This window comes from Erinaceus europaeus, chromosome 11, assembly GCF_950295315.1.
Source record: "Erinaceus europaeus chromosome 11, mEriEur2.1, whole genome shotgun sequence".
NCBI lineage: Eukaryota > Metazoa > Chordata > Mammalia > Eulipotyphla > Erinaceidae > Erinaceus > Erinaceus europaeus.
The window spans coordinates 104,892,343-104,911,559 of NC_080172.1; the positions used below are offsets into that span (position 1 = coordinate 104,892,343).

The 19,217-nt window shown below is 38.1% G+C and overlaps 1 protein-coding gene across 8 annotated transcripts in view; it reads right to left on the reverse strand.

Annotated features, from left to right (window-relative positions):
* Window positions 1-12,734: 12,734 nt before the first annotated feature.
* TTLL7 (tubulin tyrosine ligase like 7) overlaps window positions 12,735-19,217 on the reverse strand; it is a 160,559-nt gene continuing 154,076 nt past the window's right edge. For 7 of the 8 annotated variants that reach the window (XM_060202248.1, XM_060202244.1, XM_060202249.1 and 4 more), the window contains one exon: window positions 12,735-17,584. In XM_060202248.1, coding sequence (XP_060058231.1) covers window positions 17,464-17,584 — 121 coding nt within the window. In that variant the 3' untranslated portion in view covers window positions 12,735-17,463. The remainder of the gene's footprint in view (window positions 17,585-19,217) is intronic. The other variant, XR_009552641.1, reaches the window with a different exon arrangement.

A 19,217-nucleotide genomic window follows, 5' to 3' on the forward strand; every position in this document is an offset into this window, starting at 1 on the left:
AGCTCTGGAGATGCAAGGGTCTAGGACCACTGGTGAGGTCATCTGCCCAGAGAAGTCAGCATGGAGTCATGGTCACATCTATAACTTGATGTCTGAAAGGTGGCTCGACCTAAGTTGAGAAGAAATGGCTGATGAGCAGGAACCAAAAAGTAGGATTAGAACAAATGAGATCAGGGACTTTAGGGTAGAAGAAAACTAGAGAAACCACTTTAGGCATGTCCCTCCCCTATCAATTTCTTTCTGTCTCTATCCCAAACAAATAAAGATTCTTTGAAAAATAAGAAAAAGTTTAGAAGTACTTTATTTTTTTTAATTTCTTTATTGGGGAATTAATGTTTTATATTCAACAGTAAATACAATAGTTTGTACATGCATAACATTTCTCAGTTTTCCATATAACAATACAACCCCCTCTAGGTCCTCTGTCATCCTTCCTGGATCTGTATTCTCAACCCCACCCACCCCAGAGTCTTATCGTTTGGTGCAACATGCCAATTCCAGTTCAAGTTCTACTTGTGTTTTCTCTTCTGATCTTATTTTTCAACTTCTGCATGAGAGTGAGACCGTCCCATATTCATCCTTCTGTTTTTGACTTATTTCACTTAATGTGAATTTTTCAAGGTCCATCCAACATCAGCTGAAAACGGTTAAGTCACCATTTTATATAGCTGAGTAGTATTCCATTGTGTATATATATACCACAACTTGTTCAGTTACTCATCTGTTGTTGGACACCTGGGTTGCTTCCAGGTTTTGGCTATTACAAATTGTGCTGCTATGACCATAAGCATACAAAGATCTTTTTGGATGGGTGTGTTGGGTTCCTTAGGATATATCCCCAGGAGAGGAATTGCAGGATCATAGGGTAGGTCCATTTCTAGCCTTCTGAGAGTTCTTCAGACAGTTCTCCACAGAGGTTGGACCAATTGACATTCCCACCAGCAGTGCAGGAGGGTTCCTTTGAACCCACACCCTCTCCAGCATTTGCTGCTGTTACCTTTTCTGATGTATGGCATTATCACAGCAGTTAAGTGGTATCTCATTGTTGTCTTTATTTGCATTTCTCTGACAATCAAAGACATGGAGTATTTTTTCATGTGTTTCTCGGCCTTTTGGATCTCTTCTATGGTGAATATCCTGTCCATATTCTCTCCCCATTTTTGGATGGGGTTATTTGTTTTCTTATGGTTGAGTTTAGCAAGCTCTTTATAAATTTTTGTTATTAAACTATTGTCTGATGTACGACATGTAAAGATCTTCTCCCATTCTGTGAGGGGTCTCTTGGTTTGGGTAGTGGTTTCTTTTGCTGTGCAGAAGCTTTTTAATCTGATGCAGTCCCATAGGTTTATACTTGCCTTAGTCTTCTTTGTAATGGGATTTGTTTCATTGAAGATGTCTTTAAAACTTATGCGGAAAAGATTTCTGCCAATATTTTCCTCTAAGTATCTGATATTTTCTGGTCTAATGTCCAAGTCCTTGATCCACTTGGAATTTACTTTTATGTTTGGTGAAATATAGTGGTTCAGTTTCATTCTTCTGCATGTTTCAACCCATTTTTTCCAATACCATTTGTTGAAGAGACACTGCTTTCCCCATTTAATAGTCTGGGCCCCTTTGTCAAAGATTCAAAGATTAGATGTCCATAGGTGTGGGGGCTTACTTCCAGGCTCTCAATTCTATTCCACTGGTCAGTGTGTCTATTCATGTTCCAATACCAAGCAGTTTTGATGACAATGGCCCTATAATACAATTTGAGATCTGAGAATGTGATGCCTCCAGTTCTGTTCTTTCTTCTCAAGACTGTCTTGGCAATTCTAGATCTTTTCTGGTTCCAGATAAACATTTGTAGCATTTGTTCTATTCTCATAAAAAAAATGTGGTTGGGATTTTGATGGGGATAGCATTAAATTTGTAGATGGCTCTGGGTAGTATATTCATTTTGATGTTGTTAATTCTTCCAACCCATGAACAGGGAATATCTTTCCACTTCTTTGTGTCTTTCTATTTCCTTGAGTAGTGACTCATAATTTTCAGTGTACAAGTCTTTCACTTCTTTGGTTAGGTTTATTCTAGATATTTTATTTTTTATGTTGCTATAGCAAAAGGAATTGATTTCTGGATTTCATCTTCTTCCAATGTAGTGTCTGCATAGAGGAATGCCACTGACTTTTGTATGTTAATTTTGTAGCCTGACACCTTACTGTATTGCCTGATGATTTCCAAAAGCTTCTTGCTGGATTCCTTAAGTTTTTCTGTGTATACTATCATATCATCTGCAAATAGGGAGAGTTTGACTTCTTCTCTTCCAATCTGTATCCCTTTAGTTCCTTGCTCCTGCTTAACCAGGAGCAAGAACTTCTAACACTATGTTGAATAGTAATGGTGATAGTGGCATCCCTTTCTAGTACCTGATCTCAGGGGAAATGCTTCCAATTTTTGGCCATTGAGTATAATATGATGTTGGATGTAGGTCTGCTATGTATAGACTCCACTATCTTGAAGAATTTTCCATCTATTACATTTTTTGGAGTGTTTTTATCATGAAGGGATGTTGTATTTTGTCAAAGGCTTTCTCTGCATCTATTGATATGACCATGTGGTGGTTGGTCTTGCTTTTATTGATGTGGGGGATCACATTGATTGATGTACATATATTAAACCAACCTTGCATGCCTGGGATAAACCCCACTTGGTCATGATGAACAATCTTTTTAATATACTGCTGTATATTAAATATACTGTTAGCATCTGCTGTATACACTACTGTATATCTCCTTTGGTATTCCTAGTTGACCCAGGAGAGGAGAGAAGAGAAACACAGCTGCTGCCTCGCCTCCGAAGTCTCTAGAAGAACTTTCTAAAGAAGTTTACCTTGAGCTACTGTTTGCTCTTTTTATTTATTTATTTATAAAATTAAAAATATTGACAAAACCATAGGCTAAGAGGGATAAAATTCCATACATTGCCCATCATCAGAGTTTCATATCCTATCTCTTCCACTGGCAGCTTTCCTATTCTTTTTCTCTCTGAGATTATGGGGTGCAGAAAGTGGAAGGTCTGGTTTCTGTAATTGCTTCTTCGCTGGACATGACATTTGCAGGTCGATTCATACTCACAGCCTGTTTCTATCTTTCCCTGGTGGGGCAGGGCTTCAGAGAGATGGGGTTCCAGGGTATATTGGTAAGGTCCTCTGCCTGGGGAAGTCAAGTTGGCATCATGGTAGCATCTGCAACTTAGTGTCTAACTTTTTGCCTCTTTTGACTATCTATTATGTTTTATGTTAAGAAAATCATGCATTTTACTGGTTGCCAACTAAGGCCATCTGTGCTATCCTGAAGCCAGAACTAGGTGTTCACATTACAGAAGTGTGAATAGTAATGGAGCATTTTCTAGAATTTCTAATATATAAAATAAAGTCAAAGTATAGGCATCTGTGGATTCGCCTGCCCATGTTCCTTAAGTGTTCCATTCTGATTATACTATAAAATAAATGAATTAATTAATAATTAATAATTTAAAAGATATGGTATATTTGAGAGCAAGAATGTTCCATCCCATAGCTACTCCCTATGTGCCCACACCCCCTCCTTTTTTCACTCCCTTTTAAATGTTTTCCAGATCATTCCTATCTATAATCTTGCAGGTCAGGCAAGTCTATGTCCCTAAATAAATAACTTCTCATTGTTCTTAAGAGTGGAGGTTGGGGTTGGAAGCTCTTGGCCCCCCAATGAAGCCCAGATTCTTTTATTTCCTTTCTTTTTTTTCTTTTTTTTGGAAATGTCTGTTTTCAAGACATCCCAGTTCACTAATTCTTCCTTGAAAGTATACATTTGAGGGATGGGGAAGATGTTCCCAGCCAGGCTCCTTTCTCTCTCCCCAGTTAGCTACTGCTTTTCTGTGTGTTTAGGTGGGATTGGAGAAGCACCAGTACCCATGGCCCCAGGCTGGCTCATCTCTTGTAAATCACCTGCCATTGTTTTGCAGGTGTGGAGATTACTAATAACCAGTTTCCAAGCCTGCAGGCTGAGAAGTAGCCAAAGTCTTTTCAATTCTTGCTTGCAATGATCAGTTACATGCACACTTCTGTTATCTATCCATGTTGTGTTTTGCTGTGTTTGTTGAGATGACTTATTGCTGAACTAGAATTTGAAATTATAAAAAGTGATGATGTTATCTCATTAATAATAATGTTGTTTCTTTGGTAACTAGCATAGATTCTGACACACAGCCAATACTCAATACATTTTTGTCAAAATGAAATTACATGTCATTGCTAAGGAAAACAAGCTTGAGAGGAACAACTTTAGCCTGCATATTAAGCACATAATCACTTTTTTTTTTACCCTGAATAAAATTTCACAACAAGGAAACATTTCTAGACAATTTGTTTCTCATTTAAAATAAGTTGAAAAGTCAGAAGGCTTTTTTTTTTCCTTCCAGAAATGTCCTGAATCAGAATTTATCTCCCCTCTACCTACACTGCCGGCACTCCAGTTAGCTTGTCCTAATTACTTTCCCCCACCAGTCACTCCCAGATCGAGTCTTCTTCCCTTTTCACAAGACCTCAGCCTATTTCCATTCTCTGAGCATCCCAATTCATGATGAGCTACGCTGAGCTTCTCTGTTCTCCAAGTAACTCTAGCTTTCTCATCTCTGAGAGCTTGTTTGAAGTTTCTAGCAGGATAGCGCAGCTACTCGTATACCCTCAATGGAGACCGGTCCATCTCTATTCCGGGAAAGGCTACTCGTATACCCTCAATGGAGACCGGTCCATCTCTATTCCGGGAAAGGCCATCCTCTTTGAGGGAGCAGAGCATGTAGCTTCGGGAGGGACACACATGGAGCAGTGAGGGAGGAAGGGGACACCCACCTAGCCAACCGGATCAGCCGAATCAATCTTGGCGATCAATGGGGTGACAGATGTCGCACCAGATCACCCTCACATCCACTATCTCATCTCTGATATTCCCTGAGTTGGAATCTTCTTTTTTTTTTTCTTTTGAAATATACTCACATATCAAGGCCTAATTCACCTACTATGTTGTGACACTGTTCCCAGATCTCTTGTTGAAGATATTGTGACTTCAGTTCTACTCATGTGAGAAATAAGTTTTACCTGTTCACCCCAAGAATGAACTCAGGAGACTTGAGAAAGGCAGGAAGGGAGACAATTTATTTGCTTCCACAGAATCAGGTCCATACCCAACTTGGGTTCACCAAGTTGGTGTTCACCAGCCAGAGACCCCAACCAAATATCTATTTTATTTATTTATTTATTCCCTTTTGTTGCCCTTGTTGTTTTATTGTTGTAGTTATTATTGTTGTTGTCGTTGTTGGATAGGACAGAGAGAAATGGAGAGAGGAGGGGAAGACAGAGAGGAGGAGAGAAAGATAGACACCTGCAGACCTGCTTCACCGCCTGTGAAGTGACTCCCCTGCAGGTGGGGAGCCGGGGTTCGAACCAGGATCCTTATGCCAGTCCTTGTGCTTTGCGCCACCTGCGCTTAACCCGCTGCGCTATAGCCCAACTCCCCCAAATATCTTTTTTTTAATATTTTATTTTATTTATTTATTCCCTTTTGTTGCCCTTGTTGTTTTATTGTTGTAGTTATTATTGTCGTCGTTGTTGGATAGGACAGAGAGAAACGGAGAGAGGAGGGGAAGACAGAGAGGGGGAGAGAAAGATAGACACCTGCAGACCTGCTTCACCACCTGTGAAGCGACTCCCCTGCAGGTGGGGAGCCGGGTTCGAACCGGGATCCTTATGCCGGTCCTTGTGCTTTGCGCCACCTGCGCTTAACCTGCTGCGCTACAGCCCGACTCCCCCAAATATCTTTTTTAAGGCAGGTTTGAATCTTCCCTGTTCTCCACAGATTGGATACAAAGATACACAGTCTTATCATGATGGCTAAGAGAAGAGGGAGACACATGGGGATGGGGAGGCCTCTGAGGAGTGTGGAGAACTCTTTCTTTTCCAGGTTAGGGGCCTGGTCTGGCCTACATGATGCTCCTCGAATAATTGCATGGTATACTTTAGCAGACAGATATATAAGATAAGCAGTTCAATTGTTTCTACAGTGACTGTCAGTAGGTACTCAGGCAGGAACTCCTTTTCCTGGAAGGTCTCTTCACTTCTTAAACTCACACAAAATTCTGTCCTCTCAGGGCCACGTGGTGCTGCACCTGATTGAGCGCACAGGTTACAGTGCTCAAGGACCCCGGTTCAAGCCCCCAGTCCCCACCTGTAGGGGGAAAACTTTGTGAGTGGTGAAGCAGTGTTTCAGGTGTCTCTCTGCCTCTCTCCCTCTCTCCCTCTCTGTTACACCCTTCCCTCTCAATGTCTGGCTGTCACTATCCAATAAATAAATAAATAAAGATAATAATTTTTTAAATAATAAAAAAGAAAAAATTGGTCTCTCCATCATATCAAGTACATCACTGTTCTGTAAGATAGGCTAGTTAAACAGATGGCTAACATGAGATATCTGTAGATCTAGACCTATGTCTACATCTAGATACATACACTCTCACCCATAACCCCAAAAGGAAACATCCAGCAGCAAGCTAAGGTGAGTGCCCAAAAAACAAATAGCAGTGACTGAGTGAGGAGGCATGGGCAACTACAGAAAAAGAAGGGAACCATAGAAAAATCTAAGAGGACTTGCTCCTGAAGAATCAGCTCACTCTTGTCATTCTTTAAACAAAAACAGACAAATATATTTAAAAAAAAAAAAAGTCGGGAGTAGGGTGGTAGCGCAGCGAGTTAAGCTGGCAGGTTGCACAAAGTGCAAGGATGGGAGTAAGGATCCCGATTCGAGCCTCAGGCTCCCCACCTGACTGGGGAGTCGCTTCACAGGTGGTGAAGCAGGTCTGCAGGTGTCTGTCTTTCTCTCCCCTCTCTCTGTCTTCCCCTCCTCTCCCCATTTCTCTCTGTCCTATCCAACAATGACGACAACAATAATAACTATCACAATAAAACAAGGGCAACAAAAAATAAATAAATAAATAAATAAATATTTTTTTAAAAGTCTGTGAATCTAGAAGAACTCTGTATTCCCAGTGCCAGGCAGACTTTCCCATTCTGTGTGACATAGATGTTGATGTAATAGCTGAGGGAGTAGTGAGTTCAAAGGAAGTCAACAGATTTCAATATCCTGTGTAACCCTACTTGGTACATCTTTCCAACAAATAAACTCTATATTTCTCTCATGTGGAAATTTTTATTCCTTTGGCACAGGAAGAACACACAGCTAACTGGATACATCTGCTCTAGAATCTCCTAGTAGTTATTACGTATCTCCCACACAGACAAGAGCTTTTCATACCCAGTCACCATTCTGCAATGCTTGACATGTAGTAGGTCTAGTGCTCCTACTGCTAACAACATTCAGCAACCCCAGGATCTGTTGAGCAAAATCAGGAGTAGTCAATTAAAAGTGGTCGCTTAACATTTTTATTTACATTTTTCATGTTTTGGAAAAGTGAAGTGCATGGCACTTCTATTTTTCTTTTTTTTAAACTTTTTAAAATATTTATTTCCTTTTGTTGCCTTTGTTGTTTTATTGTTGTGGTGATTGATGTTGTTGTTGGATAGGACAGAGAGAAATGGAGAGAGGAAGGGAAGACAGAGAGGGGAAAGAAAGACAGACACCTACAGACCTGCTTCACCGCCTGTGAAGCGAATCCCCTGCAGGTGTGGAGCCGGGAGCTGGAACCGGAATCCTTCCACTGGTCCCTGCGCTTTGTGCCACATGCGTTTAACCCACTGCACTACTGCCCGACTCCCAGCACTTCTATTTCTACTGAACATTTCCTAAGAATATTAAAGATTGTTCCTTAAAAGCGTTATTTGAAATCTATTAGTGAGTTTGATGGTTAAAGGGATTGCTTTTTGGAGACTTCCAGAGGCATAGCCATGGAGTAGGATCCATTTCAGTGAAACTGGGGAAAAAAAAAATAGTCATTTGAGATCTTAACAAAATACAGCCAGGATTTCTTCAAAAAACTCACTAAGCCACGGGTGAGTATAGACACGTGTAGCCAGTCAGTGGAAAAGGGATGAGAAAGGGACCCTCAAAATTCAAGAAGCCATGCTTGGTGAGGGCTGGTTCTGAGCCGGGAATGAAGCAGCACTGTCATTGATGGGGAAGACCCAGAATAGCATTCTGGCTCCTCACCAGACCTCATCTCCTGGAGATCACTGGATATCAGTCTGATGTTGGGTAGAGTCTAGATTTAGCTACTAGACAATAGGGGAGAGAACTTGGGGTTCTGCCCCAAGTTATCACGTGCCTGTTTTGTGAACAAATCATATCCTTTTCTCAGCCTGTTTTTCCCCTTATCTTGTCTCTGTTATCTCTCTCATCTTTTATCTCTCTCATTCTTGCTATCTCATTGAGGCCCCAGGAGCTCAGCTTCCCCAGAGCCCCACCCTACTAGGGAAAGAGAAAGACAGACTGGGAATATGGATCAACCAGTCAACGCCCCTGTTCAGCCGGGAAGCAATTACAGAAGCCAGACCTTCCACCTTTTGCAACCCACAATGACCCTGCGTCCACACTCCTAGAGGCATAGAGAATGGGACAGCTATCAGGGGAGGGGATGGGATATGGAGATCGGGTGGTGGGAATTGTGTGGAGTTGTACCCCTCCTATCCTACAGTTTTGTTAATGTCTCCTTTCTTAAATAAAAAAAAGAAAGTATGAGAGAAAATAAAATTTTCAGAACCAAATGTAGCAAAAATAAGTGTTTTTAGTTTTGTTGAGAATTGGAATAAATGAATAATAAAAGTTATGCTTTGAATTTAAAAAAGAAAAAAGAAAAATAACTGTCAGCCAGCTTCCCAGCAGCAAAACAGAAATACCAGTTACCTTGCTTCAGCTCAGGCATGGAGTTAAAGCAAAAAGAAGCATTAAAATTTACAGCTGTGACCTGTTATGTAACTCACTTAGCCACAAGTGACTCTAGACAAGTGTGCTCAGGGGATTGAAAAGATGTGAGGGAGGTACTGTGAAAAGATGTGAGGGAGGTATTGTGTTATGGAGTCTTTTGGGAATCTAGAATGACCCACCAAACCAGTACATCAGTCATGTCTGTAAACTGCTATAAGAATTCTTTTATTTATTTATTTGGTATGTGTCTGAAGAATTTATTCATTAGTAAGTAACTTTTATGACTAGTCTATTGCATAAGTTTGAGAAGAGTCAAAAACTTAATAAAATTAGCTTATTTTTAAAACCCCTTCAATTTCTTGCCCAAGTTTGAGTTTTCCTTTATACTCCTTCCATTATGATGCAGAACATTTACTGAATACCAATTTTAGCTAAAATGACATTAGGCTTTGATGATCTACCCATTTTTAGCCTAAGGACTAAGTGATTTTCTGAATTCACATTTCCATCATTTTAATGAAAATGAGGTAATATGCTGAAATTGCATTTTCTTAGTTGCATTAAGGTTTATATATTCTAGATTTCTCACATAAACTGTTTCATATTTTTTTCTCTAACTCAGGCATATTATAAGCATGGGGATATATTAGTGGGTTCATTAACAGCATAATGTAGGTTTAAAAATAAAATTTATCATATTTCTTGACTTTTTATTCCAACAGTAGCAACAGCATATGTAAGGTAGAATAAGGCTTGGCTAATTTACACAGCTTTATTATTATTATTAGAAGATAACAATAAATATCTTGTTATGGCGATGGGTGGTGGCCCACCTGCTTGAACACACATGTAACGCTGTGCAAGGATCTGAGTTTGAGCCCTCAGTCCCTCTCTGTGGAGGAAAGTTTTGTACGTGGTGAAGCAGTGCTATAGGTGTCTCTCTGTCTCTCTCCCTCTCTATCTCCTTCTCCCCTCTCAATTTCTGGCTGTCTCTATCCAATAAATAAATAAAAGTTAGAAAAAAGAGTTTTACAAAAAACAGTCTTGTCACAAGTGTTGATTTAGTGCTTAAAAGGTTTATGTCCCAAAGTGCAGGACCAGCGTAAGGATCCGGGTTCGAGCCCCCAGTTCCCCACCTGCAGGGGAGTCACTTCACAAGCAGTGAAGCAAGTCTGCAGGTATCTATCTTTCTCTCCCCACCTCTGTCTTCCCCTTCTCTCTCCATTTCTCTCTGTCCTATCCAACGACAACATCAATAACAACAACAATAATAATTACAACAATAAAACAACAAGGGCAACAAAAGGGAGTAATTAAATAAATGTTTTAAAAAAAAAATTTTTTTTTTTAAAGTTTGGGACCGGTGGTGGCATGCCTAGTTGAGCACACATGTTGCAATGCACAAGAGCCCAGGTTTGAGCCCCCAGTCCCCAACTGCAGTGGGAAAGCTTTGCGAGTGGTAAAGCAGGGTTACAAATGTCTTTCTCTCCCTTCTTCTTGATTTCTGTCTCTATCCAATAAATAAAGATAATAAAAAATGTTTTTAAAGAATACAAACTATTTTTTAAAAAGTTTATGTCCATTTGTACAGATTCCTAGACATCTGGAATGTGCTTATCACATCTTGTGTTCCCTTACTGTATCGAACAGTAAAACTTCAAAGTTGCAAAAAAAAAAAAGTCATTTTTTAATAGTGGACAATGTGCTATTTAAATAGAGCCAAAATATTTGTCACTTCATGTTTGCAAAAGTCCACAAGCTCATTTGTGCTAATGGAAGATGGTTTATTAAAATAAGCAGGATAGTCAGGCCAAATAGCTCACTTGGGCAGTGTACTATTTTGCTATTCGTATGACCTAGGTTTGAGTACTGTTCCCACTGCTTTCTGGAAATTTCAGTCCTAAGGCATCTTTCAGTCGGTCTCTAACTCTCTGCCTCTGTCTCTACTGAAAAAAAAAGATGAAAATGAAAAATAAGCATGGTAACATGAGGAGGAGAAATGTCATGTTTCCTCCAAACAGCTCTACTCCACCCACCCACACTTTCCTGATTTATTTTTTTATAGAAAGGAGACATTAACAAAATCATAGGATAAGAGGGGTACAACTCCACACAATTCCCACTACCAGCTCTCCATATCCCCTTCCCTCCCCTGATAGCTTTCCTATTCTTTGTCCCTCTGGGAGTATGGACCCAAGATCATTGTAGGATGCAGAAGGTGGAAGGTCTGATGTCTGTAATTGCTTCTCTGATGCACATAGCCGTTGACTTTTTTTTTTAAATATTTATTTATTCCTTTGTTTTTCATTATTGTAGTAGTTATTGTTGTTATTGATGTCGTCTTTGTTGGATAGGACAGACAGAAATGGAGATAGGAGAGGAAGACAGAGGCGGGGAGAGAAAGACACTTGCAGACCTGCTTCATCGCCTGTGAAGCGATTCCCTATAGGTGGGGAGCCAGGGGCTCAAACCAGGATCCTTAAGCTGGTCCTTAACGCTTTGCGCCACATGTGCTTAACCCGCTGCGCTACCGCCTGACTCTCCAATGAAGGACATTTTTAAGTAAGTTCTGGCTTTGAGGAAAATTTGCTTTGTTTGTGCAAGAAATGTTCAGCTAATCAGCAAGTGCTCCTAGATATACTATCCATGATGCAAAACTGTTGGCATCCTGAACTGGGCCCCCGTTTTCATTCGGGTAAAGCCTCAGAGAAATAGACACAGCAGCACCCAAATTTCTTCCAGTATCACTCATATGGTGCCACGGCTAGAACCTAGGTCACCAGTGAGATATCACCTTGGCCTTAATCTGTATTTCCTATGAACTGGGTGGTGGAGTATGCAGTTAAGCTCATGTTAAACGTTATCATGTGCAAGGTCCTCTGGATTCAAGCTTCAAAAGTGGTGAATACTACAGAGGTCTCTCTCTCTTTCTCTCTCTCTCTCTCTTGTCTCTTTTTCTTTCCATTTCTGTCAATAAAAAATAATTTTATAAAAGACCTATTTCTTATCGAATTCAGCGTGCTTAACAGACTCTAGGTACTCTCGCTCAGCTGAGTGGCCCCTGAAGACATAGGACCTAAAGGCTTAGGGGCCTTAATGTGGGGAGGCAGTTCCTTTTCAGGGGCTAGTAGGGGGCCCTGGAATACATTTGCATAAATGTTCCGCCTTTTTCATTATCTTTGGAAAGCACTCATCACGAAGCCCTAGACAGCCACCCCGCAACCCTCCTCTTCCCCCCCCCAACCACCTCTCCACAGCCCTTACCTTTCTCCACTTCCCACCTGACAGCTACCACAGCAATCTCTCTGGGAACCGGATTTTATATATTAAAAGAAAAGCTTTTATTGCAAAAAGCAAGTTTGGTTTATTTTGTTTTAGTAATGTAGGGCAAGTGCAAAAGGGGTTGCGGAAAGCAAATCCCTTTGGGGAAGAAAGAAGGCTCATTCCCAGAATAAGCATTAACAGTGGTAAAAATGAGTTCCTAAAAAGAATGAACTTTCTACCTGAATATTAACATAATTCTTATTTGGTTAACCAAGGCTGTTTTTAATAATCAGTGATGCTAGTAAGATATAAAATTATCACTTCTAAATTTTAGCCGGCCTTCCTGATAACTAAGACAGAAACTGAACCGTTTTGCATACCCAACCTGGCTTTAATAGCAGGTAAAGTTATCCCCCTAGTGCTATCACTGTCTGCACCACAGAATAAAATTACTGAAAAAATAGATTTCATCACCCTGAAAGCTTAATTGTATGTCAGTCTCTTTTACTACTAAAAAAGAAAACGTGTCTGTGTGCGCGTGTATGTGAAAAAAAGAAATAAACATCTGATGACATATCGTAACTTTCTTATGCTAAAGATTTTTATTATAGTCACATATCTGAGTAATTGAGACACTTTCACCAGACAGACATCACAAGCTGAACCATGACAATGCAATGCTAATTGCACACTGTGTTGACATTTCAAGCATATTTTCTGTGACAACATTTGCATTCATATACAGGTGATAAAGCAGAAGGATAATTTGAGTCATGATTCATGTTAGCAAGTGTATTACTCTCAAGCTAATCTTCAAACCCAGAATCTTCTCAGCAAAACTTTTAATATTCAATGCGGTAGCATGTACAGTCATCACTGTATGAGCCAACCAGCTCAGGACCAAGAGCCTGTTGCTGCTAGTCCTTGAAAGAGAAACATTATCACTATCTGATGAATTTTGTTATGTAAATATTCTTCATAAGTTAGAAGGTATCAGTCTATTAGAATGATCATTTTACCAAACAGTTTTTAAGTCAATGGGTGGGAATAAAGTCAAAGCTCTTTTGTAGCACGTGTCTAGATAATGCAGCATGTGTTACCCAAGTAACTTTTCTTTGATGTCCCATAGGACCTAAATAGGCAAAGAAGAAAGGTGAGGAAGCAATGCCCAAGTGTCCAGTACATTTATAAAAATACCAGTTTTAGAGTTCAGCATTTATTGGGAGTCATGTATCTTGGTTCCTATGAAAACAATTAATGTTTTCCAAACAGAAACTTCAACCTGGTTCTTAAAAATGTCTAGAGACAAACTGGGCTAGATGTAAGAACACATTAAACCAAGTTTTACTGTGCCTTTGGCAAATAGACCACCGAAAATGCAATAGAAACTAATGTCTAGAAGGCAAAATTTCTTTCTCTGATTTTGCCCATGGATAGAGTAGGTCTTCAAAGGGAATGCGAAAATTTAAAAGAAAAAAGGAAAAGTAACAATAAAATTTTTAATCATGAATATAGTTCTAATTTTTAAATGTATTCATAAGTAGCATCAGTCTAGACAATTTTTAATAATTTAGTCCCTGAAAACTAAAATTTCTCAACTTAAAGAGAAAATTTTTCAAAAGTCATCAGATTACAGAAACACAACTAGTTACACTTTTTATTGTTTAACCCTTAGCACTAAGCAAACTAAGACTTCCACTGTAAGATAAAACAAGAAAGATATTTGACACCACTCTTCTTGTGGTATTTACTTTTCAAAGGCATTTTAAAATGTTTCAGTATTTTACAGAAAACTAGAAATACTACAATTTACAAATATATCAGTTTCTTGATATACTTCCGGAAAAGAATAAATAGTGATCATGTTTAAATTTAAAGAGATATATTTATTTTAGAAGAGCAATGCTCAGCTCTGGTATATGGCGATGCTGAGAACTAAACATGGAATCTCAGAGCCTCAGGCTTAAAAGTAGTTTTTATAACCAGTGTAATATATGTATGTATATATATAATTTTAAATGAAATGGTTTTAGCATGCTAAAGAACAAAGCATTTAATCCACATTTATATTAGAAAAGCTGAAATTCTGAGTAAGATACAGAACTCTAAAATCCTATACTTTGCAAATTAAAAAAAAAATGAATGAGGTTCTTTTTTTTTTCTTGATATATAGAAGCCTCTTCAATCTTCAGTCTCATTATATGTAAATATTAGATGAAAAGAAGATTGGATTTACTTTTCTGTCTTGAGATTAATTCATTTTAGTTTAAGGGAGAAAGAATTAGAACTTTGTGTGATACCTACCTCACAGAGATCTTTTTAGACTTTTGTCTCTTATAATGAGGAACTGTCAACCAGATTCCAGACAACATGTTAAGAGTTTCTATTTCCTTAATTCATCCTACTATAACTTCAATTGCATAAGTGCAGGTAAATGAAATGCTAGTAAATTAGAATTTGTTGCTACTGAAAATAATCATGAGTCACAACCACTCAACAGATTACACAAAGCAAATGGTAGATTAACCTGCATTGCTTCATTATTAAATAAAAACATGCCTGCAATTTCATGCTACACTTAATAATGATGTAAAATTTAAACATTGCTTTTTATACAATTCTGGAAATCAGTTATAGATCTGAAAAGCATTCCAATCTTAAATTTACAGAATGACTAACAATGTGTAATAGAGTGAAATATTTATAACAAAATGAAAATATGTTTTCTTTGTAAGTAAACCAAATTCCCTAAGAAAAACTTCCAGTGAGACTGAAGAATTCCTGGAGCTATTCAGATAAAGTAATTTTCTCTCCTAGAAGAGAGTGTCAGACCTATATTATCATTACACCCAAATGTTTAACCCTACAAATAGAACATCATAATCAAAAAGAAGGAGTATTTTATTTCTCAAAAACATTGCTATGGCCTCTGGAAATATCCATATTTTATTTTCTATCTTCTTAAAGTTTCTCTTTAAGGAATAAGCACTACAGTGGCCCTGCCCACTGTGTACCAGGTCTATATATAAATAACAAACAAGTGGTTTTTATTCCAAACTTCATCTTATCAAACCTGACCAGCATAAGTAGGTGAATGTGGTCAATACAATTCTAGTGCAAACATCAACAGCTAAAGGAAATAAAAATCGCTCATCAGCTAGTTACTGGCTTCATACATTTAAGTTTGCTCTCTATTCTTTTTTAAATGATATCTATGCATTTGGCTTTTATTCCTAAGGGGAGATAGTGCCTTCTTTTCATTTTTTTATATTTTACTTTATTCTAGCTAGCCTTCCCCCCCCCTTGTAACTAATTTTATCCATTTTTCAAAAAAAAAAATGTACTTTTGCTCTGCTAAGAACAAAAGCTCCAGAGCACCCTAACAAATGTCACCATTAAGCAAAAGCAAGTGGTCAACATATCAAATGATAGCATGTAACAGACACTTTAGTTTGTGTTGTGTTAACAGACACACCATGAGTTTATAAGGAAAAATAATGTCTCGATTTACTGGTAAAAGTTTTCAGGATAACAAAAGGAGGTGAACCGCTGAAGAGTTGTTTTTTTTTATATTTATTTTATTTATTTATTCCCTTTGTTGCCCTTGTTGTTTTATTGTTGTAGTTATTATTGTTGTTGTCGTTGTTGGATAGGACAGAGAGAAATGGATAGAGGAGGGGAAGACAGAGAGGAGGAGAGAAAGATAGACACCTGCAGACCTGCTTCACCGCCTGTGAAGCGACTCCCCTGCAGGTGGGGGGCCAGGGTTCGAACCGGGATCCTTATGCCGGTCCTTGTGCTTTGCGCCACCTGCGCTTAACCTGCTGCACTACAGCCTGACTCCCCCCGCTGAAGAGTTTTATAAATAATTTGCATCTGTGAGAAATTTTCAGTTGTTGAGAGTTTAAATAAAGTTGTAAAAGCTGAGTATTTCAATTTCTAGGGATTGCTAAGTCTGATTGTGTTTAACCCTTCATGGAAGACTTCACATCTCACTCACTATTATTGAAATGATAAGCAAGAAAATAACTAAGAAATGTATGCATAAAAACTTTGGACAGAAACTTCATACTCTTGATTTTTAAAATTCTCAAGCATATGTTAATGACTAGCACTATCTAGTAATTATAATCTTCTACTTGCAAAAATTTAGATTAATTCTGATGGTGAAATGTTACATGATTAGATTTTCATTGAAAGACTTTGGGACTCACTACTTTTTAAAAAATACTTATTTATTTGATATCACAGAAAGAAATTGAAAAGGGGAGAGACAGAGAGGGAAAGAGACACCCTTAGTTAGCACTGCTTCACCACTTGTGAAGCCCCTTCCCACCAGAGCTATGGACAGGAGGCTCGCACCTGGGTCCTTGCACAGGGAAACTTGCGTGCTAGTCAGGAGAGGCCCCACGTGGCCATGTGACTCACTGCTTTGTAAACAAATGAATTTGAAATGTCAGCACTTCTACTCCTGAAGAACAGAACTGCATTTTTTCCCCATCTGAAATAAACTTTGCAAATACAAATGAGTAGTATGAGATACAAAAATTATATGGAAAGACTGTGTCATTACCATCACTGGATGCTCCTTTATGTGACTCCTAGTGTAAGGTAAGACATTTGTCTATGTTTAACATACTGGATTGTTCTCCATTTTAGATCATATATGATTTTATGAGATCTATACTGCCCTACTGAAAATGTATGCTATCACAAGTAGCTAAATTTCCACTTAGAATAGTAAGAGTGGTAGAGAATTTTAAGTACTTTAGTGTGTTATAGCAAAGATAAGCCCGTTTTACAATTAATCCTATCATTGCAGAACACCAGGTCCAGGTTGCTAAGTCTTTCTTTTTTCATTATTTTAAATGGCTAGTATATAAGAGAGTTTAAATGTCACCATTAATATTTTCTGAGGCAGAAAAAAATGTGTTACCTAGAAAATAACTTAACACTGCAATGGAATTTTCAATATCAATTCTGTGTTATATACTCTGCAGCAAAAATAACATTTCTAGTAGGAAGGAATTAATTATAAACCTAGCAAGTTCTAGACAATCACATATTTGTGTAAACAATTTTAACATGGTTTATTATATTTTCAGAATGATTAAATCTTATGTCCAGTTTTTAAGCTAATTCTTTCAAATATTATAATAAATATATATGTTATTATATGTATATATTTTCTCACATATCTATGTTATATATACATAAAACAGCACTTAATGGTCACTTTTTTGCATGTTTACATTGTGGGGGGGATAAATTGTTATTATGCATAACTAATTGCGATCTTCTCTCTGTTTCATAAATGGCCATAGCGGGATGTAAATAAAACATTGGCACGAGTCATTCCAGGTGAACTGTATTTCAGGTTGTAGTTTGGTGTTCTCATGAAGAATTGAGTACTTCCTGGTAGTAAATACCTAAAAAATGGTAGATGCAATATTAGGTTTTGACAAACAATTAAGCTTATCTTACAATAATTATCTTTCATGAAAGGCTTATGTGCTTAACAATTTATAGATTCTACATATGAACATGATACTATACTTATAGTGCAATCTAGTGTGTAGAGGGGAAGGGAGTCAGAGAGACCTACACAGAGAGTTGAATATAAATGTGACATATGGTCTTAGTATCCCAAGACAGTCCATCAAGAGTCATTGTACTAAAATGCCAGAAAGCGATTTGTGTGGCTCGTGTTAACTGGGAATTCACCATGAGTCTCTGTACATAAAATATAGAGATAGTCGGGAGTCTGGCGGTTGCGCATTGGGTTAAGCGCATGTGGCGTAAAGCACAAGGACCCACGTAAGGATCCTGGTTCTAGCTCCCAGATCCCCACCTGCAGGGGAGTCGCTTCACAGGTGGTGAAGCAGATCTGCAGGTGACTTTCTCTCCCCCTCTCTGTGTTCCCTTCCTCTCTCCATTTCTCTCTGGCCTAACAACGACGACATCATTAACAACAAATACAAAAACAATAAAAAACAATGGCAACAAAAGGGAAAATAAATAAATAAAAAAATATAGAGTGTCATATATTTCTTAAAAACATATGGCACAAGAATTTAGCTAATCACATTAATACTAGTTGTTTCAAAGATGTTGGAACCATTAAGTATAACTTAATTTCACTGATGCATTAAGATTACAGACAATCTGCAACAGAAAGTTAAAAATTAACATTCACAACTAGACTATATATATATATATATATGTATATATGTATATATATACACACACACACACATATATTTGTCACTAGAGTCACTGCTGAGGCTGGATACCTGCATGACTCCACCATTCCCAGCAGTCATTTTGCATATAGGGTCAGAGAAAGAAAGCAGTAGAGTAAGAGAGAGACAGATAGAAAGAAAGGGATCTACAGTATTATTATACCATTCATGAAGGTTTCCCTCTGCAAGTGGGATCTGGTGGACTGGACCTATCCTCATGAGTCTTGTAACATGTATGTTCTACTAGTGAACCATCAAGAAGCCCACAGATTTTAACTTTTATAGCCCTTGCTTATGAGAAGCTTTGTGATTTCATTAATATCCAAAACAATCAAGATTAGAGGTTGCATGCAGTCCTTGCAGGCAAATGTATTTCAGAATACAGGAATTTTCCTTATGTTGGAAGGGTAATATATTACATATAATTCACATAGGATATAACATCTCTATCAGGAACTTGGGGTATCACCTTCTAAACAAATCATTGACATGCTGTGATGGTTGGTATGAATATTTACAATAAATCAAAGAGTACTAATAATCTCTTGTCGATTCAGGTCAGATTTGCAATTTATAAGCTACTTTTGCTTCACTGTCTTTTGTTTTGAAGTACTGGGAATTACAATTAGAATGAACACCAGTATCATTAGTCTTCTCTTGGAAGAACATTACATGTGGCCAGTTCTAACTATACATCTACGGAGACATAATAAAAGAAAACCACGTCACAAACACAAACACAAATCACTAATAAAAAGTGTAAGACTAATTGTTAAGTGACATAAGTCGAAAAGGGAAGGACAAATACAGGATGGTTGCC